This window comes from Carica papaya, chromosome 6 (assembly GCF_054855325.1).
Source record: "Carica papaya isolate Zhongbai chromosome 6, ASM5485532v1, whole genome shotgun sequence".
Lineage (NCBI taxonomy): Eukaryota > Viridiplantae > Streptophyta > Magnoliopsida > Brassicales > Caricaceae > Carica > Carica papaya.
Window position 1 is genome coordinate 27,489,781 of NC_142314.1, and position 20,576 is coordinate 27,510,356.

At 35.4% G+C, this 20,576-nt stretch overlaps 2 protein-coding genes across 3 annotated transcripts; one reads left to right on the forward strand and one right to left on the reverse strand.

Annotated features, from left to right (window-relative positions):
• Positions 1 to 6,762: 6,762 nt before the first annotated feature.
• On the forward strand, positions 6,763 to 15,567 carry LOC110806913 (programmed cell death 2 C-terminal domain-containing protein). The gene is made up of 8 exons (XM_088222802.1): positions 6,763 to 7,069; positions 7,852 to 7,952; positions 8,058 to 8,141; positions 8,250 to 8,347; positions 8,455 to 8,744; positions 8,955 to 9,189; positions 9,869 to 10,073; positions 15,064 to 15,567. The coding sequence occupies exons 2-8, from the start codon at positions 7,860 to 7,862 to the stop codon at positions 15,187 to 15,189; spliced, it is 1,131 nt and encodes a 376-aa protein (XP_088078928.1). The 5' UTR covers positions 6,763 to 7,069; positions 7,852 to 7,859; the 3' UTR covers positions 15,190 to 15,567.
• Positions 15,568 to 16,145: 578 nt separating this feature from the next.
• On the reverse strand, positions 16,146 to 20,375 carry NRPB4 (RNA polymerase II, Rpb4, core protein). 2 transcript variants are annotated; one of them, XM_088223146.1, is made up of 7 exons: positions 20,207 to 20,375; positions 19,688 to 19,796; positions 19,419 to 19,478; positions 18,596 to 18,673; positions 16,767 to 16,800; positions 16,613 to 16,681; positions 16,146 to 16,450 (listed from the first exon to the last, which is right to left on the reverse strand). In XM_088223146.1, exons 1-7 carry the CDS (start codon positions 20,253 to 20,255, stop codon positions 16,373 to 16,375), a joined length of 477 nt encoding a protein of 158 aa, XP_088079272.1. In that variant the 5' UTR covers positions 20,256 to 20,375; the 3' UTR covers positions 16,146 to 16,372. The 2 variants fall into 2 exon arrangements, with proteins under 2 accessions (XP_088079272.1, XP_021887597.1); XM_022031905.2 differs by lacking the exon at positions 19,419 to 19,478 and having other exon boundaries at positions 20,207 to 20,371.
• Positions 20,376 to 20,576: the final 201 nt, after the last annotated feature.

Here is a 20,576-nt window from a genome sequence, read left to right on the forward strand (position 1 = left end):
ATTTATTTGACTGGACTAATAGTAAGTACTGCATTGAGTAAAACATATATAATTTACATTTTCTTTTTCTTCTAAAAATAGATATACTCATCTAACGTTTTAGCTAGTATTTATCTATTTGAATAAGAAAAAAAACAAAATAACGGTAAAATTTTTTTTCAAAGTTTTAACCTAAATAATATTTGCTAGGGGTTATCAATTATAGCTTAAGCATATATGCAAAGAAAAAAAGTTGGTAGTTAAAAAAAAAAAGAAAAAAAGCTACAAATATTTTTTTATCAATCAAGGGTGATGGTTTAATGTGTTATGGCATATAATTAACATTAAATTTTATCTATCCTTTTAATTAAAGAACTTTTATTGATTATTTATTAAAACTACTACTATATATGTCATATCATATTAATTCAAATATCATATCATATATTTTTATCTATCTAATTAATTTCAATTAACTCAATCTCTATTCGCTGACAAACATATTTCATATATAAATATTTCTTCTTTCATAATTTTTTTTTTTTTTGGGTCAAAATGTTTTTGTTTTCTCAGCTCCAATTGACTTCAAATTTCGCACTGCTTCTCCTTTCTTTCACTACCTTCTCTAGTATGGATTTTCATTCCCGTAAAGGATTGAAATTGTAAATCCCATGTTCTTTCTTTTATTTTTTTTCTTTAATTTTAATCAAATAATCAATTTTTTATTTATTTACTGAAATCTTCAGAATTAATTTTAATCAAATAATGCTCACTTCATTTTTTATGCTTTAATTAGGTTTTCTTCTTTTTTTTTTTTTTTGTATTTTATCAATTTTTTTTAATTTTGACTTCTATATTTTAATTTGACACTTTCCTTTCTATTGATAAATTATAATAATTCTTTTCCAATTTCTTATATTATTCATATTGCTCAAAAATTTTATTACACATGAATATATAATTTTCTACTGAAGTATGTATCTTATTTTTTTAATCGTTAGTTACGTTCGTTGAAAATAATAAATTAATTTTGTTAAATATATTATTTGAAAATTATTTATTTATATTTGCATAAATATATACTAAATAAAAATCCTATTTTTGTTGTTCTTTTTTTTTTTTTCCCCTTCTTAGATTAAATATGCTTTATCTAGTTGTAAGTATGTTACTACAGTCCTATTAATGTTCAAACATAAAGAAAATATCTCAAGTTTGTTACATAGTAAACTTTCGGCAAAATCATTTTGAAACTCTAGACCTCTTATATAATTGGATTATGTAACACCCCCGGAAATTTAAAATGGAATTTTATATTCAAAAATATTAAATGCGGAAGCGAGGTCAAAATTTGAATAACATCCCTTACACTAAAACCGAAACGTGCTCACAAAATATAAAAGATTAAACTACCTAAAGGAGAAACTTGAAAGTAAAAACTACGAATGTGACTATGGAGTCTTTAAGCGTCCCCTTCGTCGTCCTCCTGCGGAATCAGCTCGGGAACGATGTCCTCTTGATCTGAAATGATTAAATAAGGAATGAGCTATACTAGCCCAGTAAAGACATCACGATATCTCACCGTCACGGAGGTAAAGGTGGGTAGAAAACACAAAACGACCAATGGAGCATAATTTACAAAAAGTCCTTTTATCGATAAATAAAACCTTTACCATTTACTTACCTCGGTGAAATTCATAAAACAATATACGAAAGCAATAACATCATTATCATCATGGAAACATATATATATGAACTGTATAACATAATACCTATCACACTTTTCGTAATTCAATCGTTACACAACATATTTTCCTAATTCACCAGCCCACTAGTATCCATGGGGATCCATAGGGGTCCCGCTACCCGTTAATCCTTAACACTTGAAATCATATTCCAGGGTCGTCCCCATACCCCATCCGGTATGGGCGCCAAACCATAGACCTCATTACCCCGTCCGGTATGAGGGTGAAACGGGCCGTCCCCATATCCCGTCCGGTATGGGCGCCAAAACAATAAACCTCATTACCCCGTCCGGTATGAGGGTGAAACGGGCCGTCCCCATACCCCGTCCGGTATGGGCGCCAAAACACATAAGATCTCCATACCCCGTCCGGTATGGGAGACCACAATCCCGGTAGGGTTCCCTACGGACCCGGTCCGTCCACCATCTCTCAGGATATCTAGTCAGGCTGAACACATTATACAATTTCCATTCACATAATCTTTCATTCTCATTTTCCCTCAGTCAGCATTATCAATCACATACAAACAAGCAAAACGATAATTTATGCCAAACAGACAACATATAACATCAATATCCAGGTCATTCAATCCATAATCAATAAAACAGTAAAATATGCACACGAAACTATAAAATGAAAACATCGAACCTCATGCTGCATTTAAAACTGTAAAACAGGCCAAATAACAGTTAACCGACAAACACACTAGACTCGGGCTCCATTAGCGACCTTAAGCAATTTAACACATTCGTTGATTCATGAAAAACCGTTTTATCATTTATTGGACTTTAAAACCGTGATAGGAAATAGAGTGAGGGGTCCTTACTCGTTTCGGGGTCCGAACACGGCTTCACAGTGCGCTTGCAGGCTGTCCCTAATTTTCCCTGAATTTTCCTCGGGGAACTGAAACGCACTACTAGTACCTGCACGTGTTCCAAAAAAATCCCAAATTAGGCCCAGGGCCCCTTTCGGCCCGAATCGCAACTCCGGCACGACGGCTCCGCCGTTGGCGGCGGCGAGTCACCTCGGGTTGGTTGTTTTCGGCCGTTTTCGGCCGAATTCGGCCACACTCGCATCAGTCTCTGCGAGAAAACAACCCTAGGGCCCTCGGGGGGCCAAAAAATTACGGAAAAACGGAGCTTACCGGCGGCGGCGCTTTCGGGTGAGGCGGCTCTCCGGCGAGGTTCGTGTTTTGGTGATTCAGCTCCGGTCAACCTGTAGAGAAAAGAGTGGTGATCACGGTGATATAAAAATTGTATCAAACGGAGGCCGGGAAGGGCCTCATCGGAGGCAAAAACCGAGAAGGGCGCGGCGGCGCCGCTGGGCTTCGGCCGTGCATTCCGGCCGTTTGGCCGGGATTTTGGCTTCGATTTGGCCACATGAGGAATCAGCGTGGAAAAACGAGTCGGGGGTACGAAATTTACCTCGATCGGCGGTCGGAAGTTCCTCCGGTGCGGCGGCGGGTGGCGGCGGCCGGCTTCTGGTTCGTCTTCTCCGGCGAGTGGCAGGCGGCTAGGGTTTGTGGTCTGGTGTGGGGGTTCTATTTATAACCCCTTGCCTTTTGATCTCAGCCGTCCATTTTGTTTTAATCTGGGCCGTCCGTTTTTTATTAAATCTGGGCCGTCCGATCGCGCCCACGCAGATCGCCAACGTGGCCCTTTTTGGAACGACGTAGTTTTGCCACGTGGCAGGTCCCGGTTGGCCGGGACTGCTGACCGGGCCTGCTGACGTGGCTGCCGACGTGGTTTTTTTTTTTTTTTTTTTTTTTTTTCCCTCCTCGGTCCAGGCGCTACAGATTACTAATGACCTATTAAAGAATATTGATATATTTATCTAGCTTCTAAATTTCTAGAAAATATCTCAAGTATGTATCTCATTCACCTACATAACAATGTTTGCTCTAATGCTCCTCATGGTTATGTAACACCTAGAAAGATAGATATACAAAGTAAAGCAAAGATACAGAAAGATGAATGATAGACTCTCTTATTTATCTCTAGAATATTTTTGTAATCCATAACATTGGTATTTGTATTTGTGATAGTTACAAACTATCAAAATATTTATTTTCACTTTTGCTTATATTCATATAATCTCTACACATCAATAATGTTATTATGATCTATTATAAATTTAGTCCGGGATAATTTTACATTAATAAGATAATGTTTTAAAATAATTTAAATTTTTATTTTTATGAAATTTTTAGAGAAAAATGGATTCGGAGATGAAATTAAAAATAATTTTTAAAAAAGGGATGAAATTGTAAATAGAAGGGGTATTTTTAAAAGATAAATTTAAAACAGAGAGTCAAATTGCAAAAAGGTTAAATACGGCCACGTGGGACGGCCATGTTAGCAGCAACAACGAGTCAGAATGCATCGTGTAGCAGACACATTGACATCAGTTCCACATGGGAGGCCATGCGGGCGATCCGCGTGTCAGGGAATCCAACTGCCCAGATCACATCCCATGCGTGCAGACGACCCAGATGCATTTCCTCTTTAGCCGTGATCGAATGATTGAATTTGATTAGATCGTGTGACTCAGATTATTTTCCCAAATGAGAGAGGTCCAACGGCTACAGTTGAGCGACGTTGCCTCGAACGGATGACTTAGATCTAATGGAGAAGCATTTAAACTCTTCTTCGTAGGGAACCAAAACCCTAGCTGATAGAGGGGTGACTGGAGAAGAAGAAGAAGAAGAGCGGTCGGGAAGTGAACCCAATGCTGGAGAAGGAGACCGGCCACCGGAGCCACCACCAACGCTGAAAAAGTAAGATTTTCCTCTCATTCGCTTGGAATTTAATCTCAAATTTCTTTATGCCCATATCGGAGCCAAAAGGTCGACGGGTGAGCTGAAAAACACGAGTAGAACTCAGTCGAGCCGCCGCAGCCGAAATCTGAAACCCTCTCTGATGAGCCCCTTTTTGTTTTCTATTTTCCTCAATTTTTTGACCATCGTGTTCCTTGTTTTTTGCTAGTGCAGGTTAGCTGAAGAAACACCCCGACCGCAAGGAGGAACGACAGAACCGCTGCACCCGTAGACCCTTGCGCTGGTAAGGTCTCGGTTTTTCCTTTTTTTAGTCGACAAAGGCCTTCTAACCTTGTTTTTCACAAGTTTCCATGCAAAATTGGCCAAAATCAATTTAAACCAACAAAAAATGGTCAGACCGAGAAGAACCACCGCTGTGGACGGCGGAATCGGCACTGGAGCTTGGCGGCGCCGCTGTGCTGAAACCCTAAATTGGTCAAAAAAGTTCAAAAACACTTATTTTTCTCTTTTTGGGGTATTTTTGGATACGTGACTCATATTTTGATTTTCATAAAAAAATTCGGGAAACCCGAGAACTGTCAGGAGGTGTAATATAAAATACATTATTTCGAATACCGATTCGGAGTAAGAATCTCTCATCCTTCTCTCTGTTATGATAAATTGAAGCTTAATAATCAATAACATTGTGTTTTATGAAAATTAAAAAAAATCTTAAAATTAATTACAGGTCACCACTACTATAATATGAGCCACCCCTGTAACGAGAAGATTCAGTGTCACTCTGATACAATCATGTTCCTCCCCTATATCATCCAGCATCGCCACAGTACAATCTGATGCCCCTACTATACAACCAGGTACCGCTACAAGGCCACCTGGTTCCCCCCAAACATAATCCAGTCCCTCTTCAACGAGACTCAGTTCTACTCATGATGGACTCATACTACATTGAGAGGTATAAGAGACTAAACTCATCTACCTTTGCGGGGGCATCCTCATTCGAAGAGTTTTAGTACTGGTTAGTAGAGACGAAGAAGACCTTTGCAACTCTAGGGGTGGTTTCTGAATAAAAAGTTGTACTTGCCACCTACATACTCGTGGGTGAGGCAGGTCGTTGGTGGCAGTTGAAGCAGGCCACCATGCCTATTCCAGTTACTTTGGAATAGTTTATGGTAGCCTTCAATGTAGAGTACCTCTTAGAATATTTTCGTCATTTGAAGGAAATAAAGTTTGCACACTTGATTTAAGGTGAGATGACAGTATATGAGTATGCTCGAAGTTTCTGGAGTCGGGCTGGTATTCTCTTGAGAGTATGAGGGATGTAGTTAGAAAGATAAAGAAATTTGAGTGGGGCTTATGTCTTGAGATCAGATAACAACTGTATGTGTTCGATCTCAACACCTACTCAGCAGTTCTGGCCAAGGTGCAGCTAATAGAGAGGAATTTTTGTATCTTTCCTCCAGCAGTGGGCCTTTACAAACACCTTATTGTATAACATCATCATATGGTCTATTTCTTTGCCATTGATAAACAATTCTACAAATGGTTCTTTTTTTTTTACTTCGCTAATTGTTTATTTAGGACTTACCAAGGTTGATGAGTGGTTTCTTATTGTAATACTAATTGTCTTATAGTTGTTTCTTTAATGAAACTTTCTTCCAACTGTGAGATATACAATTTTTTTTTTCTTTTCCTATGTAAATAATATTTTTTTCTTCATTACAAGTCGTCCTCTACATCTCTCATATATGGTCTTTTCCCTCGCTCTAAAACTACTAAGTGTGAGGTGAAAATCCGTTGATTTTATTTTTACTTTCCTCTCCCTCTTTCACGGGTGTGTATGAAAATTTCTCTATCAAAAATCCGATGCTATGTACCTTCATGTGCTACATATTTGAGCTACTTCATATTTATTGTTTTAACTTACTACATTAATATTAAACCACTTTTTTATTATCCATAAGTAACTCATTATTTTGTTGTCTTATACATAATTAGTTCCACATACTAAAAAATTTTATAACGTGAAAAAGAGCCTTAATTGCCTCAAAATTGGAATATATATATATATATATGTGAGTTAAAAGAGAGTATAATATTATGAAGTAGAATAAATTTTAATAGAATTGAGTGAGTTGTATAATCTCACTAAGAACAATAAAGTTGCAGTTGAAAAGGAGTGAAATTCAATCAAAGTGCATGATAATTTATAAAAAAGAAACTATTTTAATTTAATTTTTTTTAAAAAATATATAATTTACCCTTCATGTTGTTTCCAAGTTAGTCTTTTTGCTTTTCTCAAAAATATATGAGGTTCTGAGTCCTGTGCCTCAAGCTGACGATTGAAGACTCGAGAAGAAGAAAACCTTCTCACTACCCACCCTGCCTGTCTTCCTCGCTGCAATATCTGTATACTCGGCCTTTCACTCCTCTGAACAAATAATCTCCGGCCAGTGCCGTCCAACGTCAGCGTTCCAGCATCGCCTTGTTCAAGCCTCCCTAGCTGCAGCCGCTGTGTACTGCCATCGATTTTGCCAAGTTCATCGCTACGTCTCAATTGGCTTTATTATCGGTGAAAGACTTATTCTTGTTTTTGTTTTTTCTTTGGTTACTGTATATTCTGTAATTTCTTTCCAAATTTTTGTTTTTATCACAACGGGTTTATGTTCTTTTTTGCATCGGTGTCTTCATTACTTGTTATACTTCTTCATTGAACAATTGCTACTTGAAAAAAAAAAAAAACTTTCCCTATTTTTTTATTGTTGTTTTCTCGCATATTTGTATTTCTGTGTGTGTCTGTGTTGCCGGCTTGGGGTAATCAAATTTATTAAATTTTGGCATCTCCTTGATTTATGGAATTTGAGCTACTCTGCTGAATTCAGTCGAGCATGTGGATGGATTTCTTGTTCTACAAGTAAATAATCTGTGATCATGGGAGTGAGTTCGTGTATCATGAGGCGTTCATGTTGGAAGTTCTTTGGCTTCAATGACACTCTTATTAAAATTTAGATTTACAAGGTTGTGTATGTTTACTTTCATGATAGGATCTGTAGTGGTATTTGTAGAAGAGTTCTGGATTCCGTTCTATTCCCTAGTGTTCAATTTAGTAATAGATCTACTTGCTTTAGATACCTCTAATTGGGAATTGGATGTTGAATACCTGGTTCTTTGAAGTAAAAAGTGTGGGTTTTGGAGATAAAGTTATATTCCATTTACTCGATAGCACTTCTCTCAGTCTCTTGGTACCTTTTTCTTCTCCATTAATCTTCTCCTCATGTAGCCACAGGTTGTTGAATGTTCTCTAGGACTAAATTGTCCCAGACAATACTTATGGTCCTCTATTTTATTTTGCAGAATTACCTATGACTAAAGTCTTTCTAGGCTTGCCAGGACCATGGGCAGATGACAACTATGAGCCCTCTGATCATTATACAACTAAAATTGGTGGATTGCCTGTATGTTGGTGATTGACAGTTTATTTTCAAATTCTCTTTTTTATTCCTTTCCAGAGTTATTAATTGCTGTTTATGAATTATTATTTTGATTCTGTACCTTAACAGGACTGGCCTTTTCCTGTGGAGGCTTTGGGATCCAATTTGCTTGCATGCAGTGCTTGTGGAAGTAAACTCTGTCTTATAGCCCAGGTTTTACTTCCTTGAAGAATCAGTGATAATCTTTCTGTTTATGGTTGCACATTTTTTGTGAGCATGCACTGAGCCAGAAAGGTCCCTGTTTTCCATTGTTCTTTCCAGGTTTATGCTCCTATTTCAACTGAAACTTTGAAGATTGATGAACGTGTCATTTTTGTTTTTGGCTGTATAATGCCTAAATGTGGGAGCTCTCCTATTAGGTGTGTATTCTATTCTCTGTTTATCATTCATCAAATCTGCACAATAAATCATATATTGGACAGAATAGTAGTAACTAGTATGCATTTGTTTGCTACTATGCATGCAGCTGGAAAGCTCTTCGTGTTCAGAGAGCTGAAAATAAAAGGGAATCACATGGAAACTCACAAGAAGCCAAGCCTTCTGCATCTCCTGTTTCAGTTTCAAAAACTAATTGGTGGGAAGATTTAGATGATGATGACGAGGATATAGATTTAGGGAATCTGGGTAGAGCACTCTCTGAAGCTGCAAGCATGGCTTCTCATACCCAGAAACAAAGAAGTAACCAGCAGTTTGAGACTGTTGTGAAAGATTCACGTTTGGGCTCACAAACAAGAGTGGTAGATATCTCCATGCCAGGTATCTTTCGATTCTGCAATAGAACTCAACATCTTATTTCTCTTCTCTGCGTTTTACTTATGAGTCAATATTGTTGTGATAATATATGATAGCTTCACTTTTGCTTTGTCCATTTATAATATCTTCAAGAAGAAAGCATGTGGTGCTTTTTAGGTATGTCATTTTTCTTTTGGATGTTTTATACACGGTTGATTTTGTTTCTCATTGCAGTGGGGCCTTGCTTTTATCTTTATACTCACGAACAACCACCCTCAAGGGATGCTCTTTCTGTTTCTTCAAACTTCTTGTCATTGTCTATTAAGGATAAACAGAGTGATACTGATGACCATGAACAAGAAGAAAAATGGGAAGAAGAAAAATATGAATATGATAAAGCTTTGACTGCTGATAGGACTTATCTCAAGTTCAAAAAACAGTTGGATTCATTTCCAGAACAGTGTTTCAGGTACTCAGCCTTGAGTTACAGAGATATGATTGCATTGAGGGACTGTGATACTTTTACCTGTTGGGCACTCACCTCTAATTTTTTAAAGATATTTTCCTAATAAATCCTGCATATGCTAGCAACTGCATAAGTTTTTCTTATTTTTTAAATTTTCAGTTTCAGTTCATAAAATTATTTTGAGAAGCTTGGAAGAGTTACAGACCTTTTATAAGTTCAGCTATTTTTACTGTTTACAGTTAAATGTTCAAGAATGAAATATTGCCCGCTTGATCAGTTGTCTTCACCTTACTTAGAAGATTTCTCTTCATTGGTTTTCCCTGTGTAAAATTGGTGTTCAGCTTGATTGTCTCCCTACCACTACCCCTATCTTTAGGGAACTAAAAAATAGCGAGGGTCTAAAGAAGAGAATTATATAAATGTGGATCCTTCATACAATTCCTCAGGCCCATGATGTATTTACTGCTGTTAATATTGATAATAAAGGGCAAATTACAGCTCACCTGCTAACTGGAATTTTGCTTTTTTCAAATTAATCCCTTAAACTCTTTACAACTGGAAGCATGCAACTCGTGATCCATCAGGGAATAACCTTGACAGTTGACTATCCTTCCTGGTAGCATAATCAGTTATATCTTCTAGTTTCTTTCTAAATGATTTTTATTTTTCTTTTTATGCTCAGATACTCATATGGTGGCCAGCCACTTTTGGCTACTGCAGAGGCTGGAGACCCTGGGAAGTGCACTTCTTGTGGAGCTTCAAGGCATTATGAAATGCAGCTGATGCCTCCATTGATATATTTTCTACAGGAAGCAGCTGAGGATTCTCAGAAACATTCAGTGGATAAGTGGGATTGGATGACACTCATTATCTATACTTGTTCCAAGGTGAATTTAACTCCTGATTTACTCTAATGATAATTTATTCCTTTATGTAGGACAATTCGAGTTAGTTTGCCTACTTAGAGTTTTGAAATAAGTTTAGGAATTTGGAATTTTTATATACTACATCTAAATATTAAGCTGAAATAATAAAAAATTAACTAGGAGTTCACACATAGGATCCCTCAACCATCACACCTAAGCAAAGGTTCTTAAGCCTCAAGCTTAAGAGATAATTACATCACACAATAAGTATATTTATAAAACAGTCAGAATACTCATGCTTAATCTCAAAAGTGAAATCATAAATTTATCTCTAGTGCTTAAACATATATTACCTAATCTTACTATAATTACAGAATTTTAATGGAAAAGTTATAATTTAAAAAATTTAAACTATAAACAAAATTTTATAACTATTGAAGTCTTATTCTTACCAACGCTATTATGACAAACTGTAGATTAGCAAGAAATACAATTTTTAGTCCATTTAAAAGATACAAGTTAAATCTGTAGATTAGCAAGATATAAAATTCTCAGTCTATTTAGGAGATACAAGTTAAATCCATTCTTCACCATTCTCCTTTAATTGGAGAAAACTCAGCCATGGATTTAAAGTGTCAGATGATGAAAAACTCAATTGTGAACCATTCTAGAAAAGTTTTGGCAGACTTTGCAATTAATCATCCTTCTTAGAAGCAAAAATAATGAAAACAAACAATTGATTAGGACTGTGAAACTCTGGAGGTGGATGAAATTGATGTTTACAAGTTTAAATTTCACATTCATCCTCGAGCCGGATATCATTAGATCCAATTGGATTCTTGATGTCGTCCTTGCACTAGTAGGTCGTTTCACTTGTAGGTCCTCCGTCAAAGTCATGGTTCATGAGTTATTTGTGCTTTTCCTGCCTCCTCATCTGAGACATCCTCGGATTAAGTTATGCTGGTATCCATCTTTAGGTTATCATCATCTAATTTTTGTTGGTTCACCATACCATCGAGTTGTCCACAGTTTGATTGTAATGGTTCCAATTTTTCAAGCGTTCTTCAATCGTTTTATCATTTCTTTGACTTTTGCCTCATATGATCTTTGATATATATGTATCTCCATTGTAGTCATAGATTTCAAAACCATATCCTTTTGGTTACATGTAAAGCTCTATATGTTATTGTCCTCATCATGGTTAACGTGCTGATCATAATGCTAAGGTTGGCCTAGAAGGATATATGGAGACATCCTATGAACTATATCATATGGATAATCAGTATAAGTACCATTGCTAATAGAATTAAGAGATGGTTGAGCTGTTGAGCTCATACTGTTTGTTCATGCTTCTCTATTTTGTCGTGGGTTGTGCCAAAGATCAAGCTGTTTAATGATAGAAAGAAAATTCATTTGGTAATTCTCGTAAATTACAAGCTTCTCATTTTTATTTCCAGAATGAAGTAGCATTTGGAAAATTAGAGATGGCTTCCAATCTATTTTCATTTTAAATCCTCATATGTGCTTAATTATAGTCAAGAAAGACGTATCAAGTGTACCATTAGTCGAAGATTGTTCATTCTCTTACTGAATATTCAGTTCAGATTTCCAGAAAAAGGATTGTTGAGCACAAATCTGATTAAATGGAAAGAAGAGAGCATGTCAAAAACACTTTGAACTGATTTGACCTGATGAGAAGCTTGTGTGGAAGAGCCTGAATTGTTTGGGCAAATATGTTTTAGCCAAATATGGGCAAGTGCAGTGAAAATGGAACAATTTTTGATGAAACTCACTTGTGGTAGCAGCCTAGCAGTTGGGGCTTGAGGTACATGTGCTGGTTTTCAGCCATAGAGTGCCTTAATCCTTATATATTTGTGTTTTCCTGTGAAGGAAGTTGTAGATTGGGGGTCCATCCAACGTTTCATGGCCCTGATGGTGGCGTTTCAGTTAAGAAATAGTAATTCAAGGTTCCAATGGTGAGTAATGTGCTTTTCCTGTGTCCTTTTTAGCAAGGAATCCAAGAGAGGGCTTGTGGAGGTTGGTGTTGAAAACGGCTAATAATTGTTAGTGAACTATGGTTGGCATCTAACTTGGGGGAGGGAGTGGCTGCAGTTGTGATTTGTGTTTTTTTTGTGGTTAAGTATCTATTTGGATGTAAGGTGTTGAGAGTTTTGTGAGAGGAACATTAGCTCTAATACCAATTAATATAGGACAAACTAGGGCTAGTTTGCCTACTTAGGATTTTGAGGTAGATATCAGAATTCCTAGGTATCACATCTAAAAATTTCGATGAAGTAACATAAAGTTAACTATGAGTCACACATAGAATCCTTCAAACATCCCTCCTAAAGTGAAGTTTCTTAAGCCTCACAATTTAGAGTTGATTACATCATAGCAAAGCTAATCAGACAACTCTTAAATAATTTATTTACTAATGGCTGATATGAAAAGTGGGACTAGATGGTATTCATAGTGCTAAAATGTGAAATCCTAATCTAGACTGAAGTTAAGGAATTCTAACAGAAAAACTAAGTTAAAAGAATTTAAAATATAATCAAATTCTAATACTACTAAAATCCGAAATTTACCAATACTTTTACAAGAAATTATAGATTAAGCAGAAGTGCGATTCCTCCTCTGTTTAGCGGATACAAGTTAAATCCATTTTGCTAGTGGCATCTCAGTGAAGTCCTTCTACATGCACTTGGACTTCATTGACAATTTCAGTTTGGTTGATTTGCCTTTATCGGAAGGGCGCTGAACCTAGTCCAATATAAGGGAGAGGGCATCATTCTCTGGGATTAACTGATTTCTGGTTCCTTTCACTTTGCTGAGCTATCTCTAGGCTTGATTTAGAAAATACTCCCTTTCTTACCTTTTGCCACTTCCAATTTGCTTGGTTTTGGATGTTAGTAAAGGAGGGCCAAGGTCCATTTTATTTGAAAAGATGTGGCGCAAAGCGGAGGCTAAAAGTGCTTGTGGTTTCTTAATTGGAGGAAGAGAAATGCACCTGGTTTTGCCAATTTCAAAAAGTCTTTTTGTTGATGAATTGTGGGCTTGACTTGGTATTTTGAGGGATAAGGGGAAGGTGAAGGTTATTTCTCTTATCCCTTTAGATACTTTGTGGATAACTTGGAAGGAAAAGAAATAAAAAAATGCCTTTGAGAATAATTGTTGTCTTTTTTTTTTTGTTGATAGAATTCATGTATGTTCCATACATTTTTTTTCCAAAGGCCAGTTTCTCTCAATGACCGAAGGTCTGGAGGACTTAATTAAAATCTTGACTTCTTTGCAGTTATGCTCTCTTGTGCTTCTTGAATTTGGGTGGCACCACCTTGTTACTCTTAAATGTTAATTCACTTTTTTCTTTTAAGAAAAGAATTGCTAACATTTTATATTGTATTAGAATCTAAAAGATGGAAAAAAGAAGTTGGATATCCTAACAATTTTCCTATTTAAAGCACTATGGACTTAACAAAGGGGATGCATCTGTGGTTGATTATGGCTAATGAAGTGGTTGATTATGGTCACCAATCAACCATTTTACATTCATTCTTGCAAAAATGGAGAAAAGAAAAATCACAATCAAGAAGGGTTTATAGGGGAAAAGCTCTTATGTTTGGAGAAGGGAGAAAGGACCTCTTATACAAGCTTGAGATGGAGAATGGGGGTTAGACATATGAAGTTTATGACTATATCTCCTGTGACTTCTTGATCTATGGTTTGTGGCAGGTGCGGTCAGAGGCCTCTGCATAGTCTGCCTCCTCTGCAGTCTTGTTTGATGTGGGATTTACTAGTTTTTTTCAGATCCTCTAGGGTTCTGAAGCAATGTTCTATATTCTCACCTTTGCTTCATCTTAGTCAAGGAAGCTTTTAACGGAATGGTGCCTAGATTTAGAGGAAAATACTTGTGTCAAAGCTTGAGCATATGCGACAACAGGGACGGGGCTATGAAACTATGCAGTTGCTTTGCAAGCTGAGGAGGGAACATCTCCTTGGTATTTGTTGTCTGCTTTGTTTTTTAGACACTTTCAGGTTTAAGGATTAACCTTAATAAATGGAGAATGGAATTACTGGGGATTATGTAGGAATTCACACAGGTTTTAGGGGGTTTAGTTGTTTCTTTTCCTGTCAAGTATTTGGGTTTCCTATCAAGTATGTCGGTTGCACCATGGTTATCTGTTTTTTCCTGGGATTGAGTGAATCTCTCAACCATTTCTCTGGTTCCTAGAGGCTTGAGAGCTGCTGGATTTCACTCTTAAGTTAGTAACCTCTGTTGGGTGGTCAGTATTCTGTCAATGTTGAGTCGAAGGTCTGGGCAGCTTGAGGGTGGACAAAGCTAAGAAGGATCTTGTTTCCTGATTTGTTCAGCTATTTGGATAAAAAGAAAACAAAGAGCCTTTGAGGATGTTTTCTCTCTTTTGATAAAAATCAGAGATCATTGGTGTTGGGCTTGATGTGTTTTTGTCTGAAATAAAGATGCTCCTAGGGAACTTATAGGTATTTCGCCTGCCTCTATCAGGAATTCCTTTGGTACTTGGGTGGCAGCTCCTTGGTGTCTTGGGGATGTTCTCTTTTTCTTTAAAATCGAAAAGTTTAATCTAAAACATTTAATGACATTTTTGGTAATACATTTTTTATCTAGTGGCATTTCACATTTAAAGACAGAACGATGTATGTTGGGCTATTTTTTGATGTTAATTCTCTAAATATGTGTTCAGACATAGAAAGATGTATGTTCGGCTATTGTTGGGGACAAACGAACAACGTAATTCGTTTGTAAATGAATTCTTATGTTTGTCATCTATGTATATTTCTGTAAATTAAAAAGACATATTATGTGTGTGAAATTCTTTTGTTCCAAAGACACCCCAGTTGATGCAGAACTAGCAAATGGTGTTCAATTCACTGTTTTATAGCCGCTTGAAACAAGCACATTCCCATATAAATGGTTTTGTATGAAATAGTATAATATTATTTGTGTCCTTCCTTGTTTCTACTTTTTTAACAGAACTGTTGCAACTCGGTTTACGAAGATAAGTTCAACAATGGTGATTGGATTGTGGCTACCGAGACTGTTGTTGTACAACATGAGAATACTGTGAACGAATATACGCAGCTTGGCTATTTCTTGTAATCTTTGGCATTTTGGCTGTGAAGTTGGTCTCCAAATTGTTCTAGATCACCATTTGTTACTAACAACTTAGAGAAGGGAAAACTCTAAGGTAGTTCCGAGGCTATTTGCCTCCGAGGCACTTTAGAAGCATCGGTATGAAGTGTTTGCGTACCTCTTTTCGGATAATGCTACAATGCATTATATGCATTTTGTTTGGAAGTTGTAAGAGAGATAAATTAAAAGTAATAAACTATTGTTTTACTTCCGGAGGTGTATATATATATATATTCATTTTATTTAATGATAGAGAATCATGAATGTAAAATGCTTTGGAGGCATTAAATCATTTTACGGATCTTTCAATTTTATGAAATATTAATTTGCAGATTAGTTTGTTAACCTGTCCCCATACTTTTCTAATTTACATTTTTAGCTCAATTCCTTATCTGGCACATTCTCTGTAGCATCATCTTTCATCAATCCCCTGTTTTTCTTTAGACAATAGTTTTAACATTGAACAAAAAATTTCTATTTAAGATATCTACTTCTTTCTCGCCTAACCCTAATATTTAATTCCTCAAACCTTGATGTGAGTTCAAGTTTTAAGTAATTGATGTTTATCATTTTACTAATTTAAAACTATAAATATTTATTACTATATAGAATATAAAATTAATATTTATATTTCGTTTGCTCGATTAATATTTAAGATGTCAGTTGATAATTTATACTAGTTTATGACTAAAGCTCAGTAAGAATTCGCTATAGACCATAAAATATAATAATCAAGCCACCATATACAGTAACCTAAATTTATTTAACTATAATTTATCATAAACATAAATTGTACTAACCGACTTACATGACAGAAATATAATAATTTAACTATAATTCATAGTAGTTACTTACAGACTAATTTAACCATAACCACAAGTTAAGCCTACATATTGTTATCCACTTAATCAAGAACAGAGACAGAATTAACAGCCTTCATGGATATATATCATAATCAACTTATAAATGTTCACCCAAACATTCTTATGGTACAAAGCAAAAACACACAAGTAAAGGAATGTTCTCCTTGAGATTCAGTCACTTCATATACTGAGATATGGATCATGCAAGAGCGAGGAAATAACAGTTGGCTCTACGCCCCCAAAAAAAAAAAACACGAATACAGCATCGACACAGTATACAAGGGCTCCTACTCGAATTTCTTGATCAGTGATAAGTCAGTCAACATTTTCTCAATAGCCTCATCGTCATGGGCCCGTCCCTTGGTCTGCATGACAAGCAATTATCAATGAATGAATTCAAGTTGATTTTTTTTCCCGATTATCTTAGTAAGCATCTTTCAGTTGACTAGTAGAGTTGATAGAGCATCATCGTCACTTCCACTTACAATTGCATGCAAATGGAAAATTACATTCTTAAATAAGCATACCTTTATAGAAGGTACCATAGCTATAGCTTCCTCTACAGTTTCAGGACATAGATTGCCGAGAACACAAAGCTGCACAACAAAGAGCAGTACAAATTTGAAAGTAAGAATCAGCTGCATCCTAAACATAGCCTCCCAAGTCATGAGACCACTTTACCTCGAATTCAGCCAACTGGTACCTACTAAGAATTCTGAAGGTGAGTTAAGATTTACATTGTTGACACAATGTACAGGAAAATATGAAAGAGATAAAGATGGGTTATGTAGAAGAATAAACTGAAATATTATTACAGCACTACCCTTGTTATTATGCCGGATAAACAATACATAGTTTTTATGAGTGTCACTAGGACAAGAATAAGGAAACTAACAGTGGGAACTTAACTATAGAGAAAAATTGTTATGTAGAAAAATAAAAACATATGGAGCATAGTAAAATATACTCTAACAAACTACGACAATGTGGATGTTTGGAGCATTTGTAGTCTGTGTTATGAATTTTAAAAATGCAGTTAAAGTAGATGTGTACTAAAAGTGCTTCTAGTTAAAAGAATAGTTTAGTATTTGGTAAAAATAACTGTAAAAAGTGTTGTCATTTTAAAAAAGCATAAATTGTGTATTTGGTGAAAATAACTTTTGATATTTCAAGTATAAATCTTCAGTAAAAACCAAAACCATTTTCTAAAGCCTACACATTGTAGTTTTTGTGTCTAAAACCTGTCAAAAGCATATTTCGGTTTTGATTTTTGCCAAAAGCACTTTAAATTTTACCCATTTGATTGCGAAAGTATTTTCCAAACATAAAAGCCAAACCTAAAAGACCAGCCAAAAGAGGCCCAAACAAATTTAGAAATTTTGTGAAAATCATTTGCAAATTCGCATTTGGTTAACTAGAAGATGTAAGAAAATGTATCAAGATGAGAAAAATTTGATCCCATATGGAATATCATATGAAATTCAAACAATACATCCCAAATTTCATAGTTCCTAAGAATATCGAACATATTATTCCAATTCCACATCAAATTCCAAATGAGATTACCTTTTAATTGTTACTGAGGGAATTTTCATCATCTTCTAATCGAATTAAGAGTTGATATGCAATCGAAAGTTTTGGATTTGTTCCACAAATAGCCTATGTAGATAATATTCTCATTCCATAACAAGTACAAAATTGATAATTCACTGCAAGATTAGCAAATAAACAAAAGATACTAAATGCTCAACATTTCAATCAGTGTTAAAAGATCCCAAGATCATGTCTAAATGCCAAGTCAGACGCACCATTCAGAAAAATAAGTGAAGAATGACATGAAAGGGACTTTAATCAGGGTGCCTCTAACAGAATAAAGACCCTCATAGGTTTAAACATCTGCAGCTAGTGTCAACACATAAAGTTCTCCCCAATCTACGTGAACATGCAATGGGAAGATTCATTTATCAGTTCCTGTTGTACCTCATGTAACCAACATAAACTGGTAAATGGTAACATGCCGAGTTGATGACAAATATGTCTGATCCTCAAGAAACAGAATACATACTGTTAATTAGATCCCATTCAACAATTATCTTAATATACATAAAACTTGAAATACATGCTCTTAGAGGAATGCTAAGAAAAAAAATCAAATATGAAAAACCTAAATAGCAGCAAAGTAACAATGAAATCCTAGTCTCTATAGGAAAATTTTAGAAAATAAAGAATCCTACTTTTAGAAGACTCATATTTTCTCCAGCATCACCCACCCTAGATTGCTAGATGAAATCATCATATAATGAATTGGTTAACTGACAAAAATCTGAATTTTTCTCAAGTTTATCACTGATGAAAAAATCAATTACATGCAACTTTTTTAGAGGTCTTAACCTAAGAGAATCATAAAAAATATATATAATTAGAAGGAAATCTGCAAAAACATAAATATAAGTACACTATCATGCAAATACACAGACAGAAAGTCCTATTCTTTCCAGAAACAAGGATACTCTCGAACTTGCCTAACAGCGTCTGGATTTTTATAACGGCTGAAGCGCTTCACATACTGCAGTGACTTCTCAAATACTCTGGAACAAACAAGAAAGATAATAGATCACACTATGTGAGAAAATATATTAAAAACTTGCATCTAAATTTTTCTGAATCCCTTCACCTGCAAAGTGATCCATCCTTAGTAGCAATATGTTAAGAGAAGGGCCAAAATATAGCAGTGTCACTGCTCTTTCATCACCTCTAGTTAAATCAATGGCAATATGCCAGTGCAATACGAGGCTCAAGTTACAGTAGGAATTAAAAGGTATCCGCTAAAAATTTGTCCTAAACTTATAGCTCTTAAGAGTGAAATTAAATTAGTCTTAAAGAACTCCTGGCCAAGATAATATTCCCTAATCTGTAATCGAAAAGAAGCAAAGACTAAAGACCTCCACTGTTCAAGTTCTATATGTGCATCAGGCCACCAGCTTTGAAATCAACGAGTAGATTATCAGTTCAGGTCCTCATAATTATAAAAATAGATAACAAAACTTAGATACCTGATTTCAAGAAATTAAAAGCTCTAACATGACTCTCTGTTATGAACTGTTCGTCTCTATATGTGTCTATTTGAATAAAGAATTTAACTAATCGAAGAGCGCAGATATGCTAAGATTCACTCCAGAGCTCTGACTCATGTTGAAAGGGGAAGCAGGTCTATGTGCTACTGTGAACTATCTCCGACAAGTAAACCTCAAGAACTAATAGTTATAAACTGAACTGATTAGTTCATTGTGTGAATGTACAAGATGAGAAAATCTGATGTTTTTACACCCATACCTTGAATTCGGCAAATAACTTAGAGAATATACCATGAAGATAATATAGGAGACGGAACGTCTGTTCTTGTACACAAAATTTGTGGATAACAAAAGAAAAAAAAAAGAAAAGAAACTTAATGTTGAGCATAGACTTAGCATAAAAGAAGGAAATTAATACAGACTGCAAAAATCAAATTAATGAGGCATAAACTTATGTCATGACTACTAAAAACACGTTGAATCATTCAAAAGGAAAGATTAAGTATAAGAAACTTTTAAGATACTCACTGGGAAACTTGATTCATGGGATCTTCAGACATCTGCTGAATCTGCTCATACTTATGTTCAAGAATTAGAGCAACTTCACAGTTCATTAAACACTTTGCCTTCAGAAATTCTGTTCAGAAAACATCCCCAACCCGCGCAAAAGAAAGAAAAACAATAAAACACTCAGCCCCAGATTTAGTACGTAATATAAAACCAAATTCTAAGCATGGCTTTAGTTTTTTGCTCCAACTGATTGGTGTTTATGCCTTGCAAAAGGATTTAAACAGAAGAACAAGTTTACCAAATTGATTTGACCACACAATAAATGCAAAGTATAAATCTGTAACCTAAATCAGAGAGCTTAAGTCAAAAACTGTTATCCTCTCTACGAAATTCCTTTTTGTTTCTCTTTTTTGAACTTCAAGCTTATTTCCATTCAAGAGGCAATTCGCCATGTATAAATTTACATCCATATCTATGTAAAAATAATAATAATAATAGTAAAAATAAAAAGAAAAAGAAGAATTAAGGGGGAATGACCATCTCCAATTTTAAGCTCGGCAGCATTTTCTTCTTCTTCTCCAGACATATTGAAACTGAGAAACGAAGAGAGAGCGGTCAGCTAGGGTTTAACAAGCTCAGGGAGAGACCAATGGCAAGATTATTATGCTTTTAGCATGTTTTTCTTTTCCTCTGTTTGAACAACGCTGACCTTTCTTCTTGACTAAAAAGAATCACTTTTGACTTGACAAAATTCAGAGTAATCTTACGTGTAATTTCTACATTAGGAAGATTAAAAAAATAATTCAAATTAGAAATTTATTTGACCAACAAAATAAATGGAATATGATTTTTATCAATTTATATTCCTTATATAATAATTTTTCAAAAATAAAATATCATAATAATC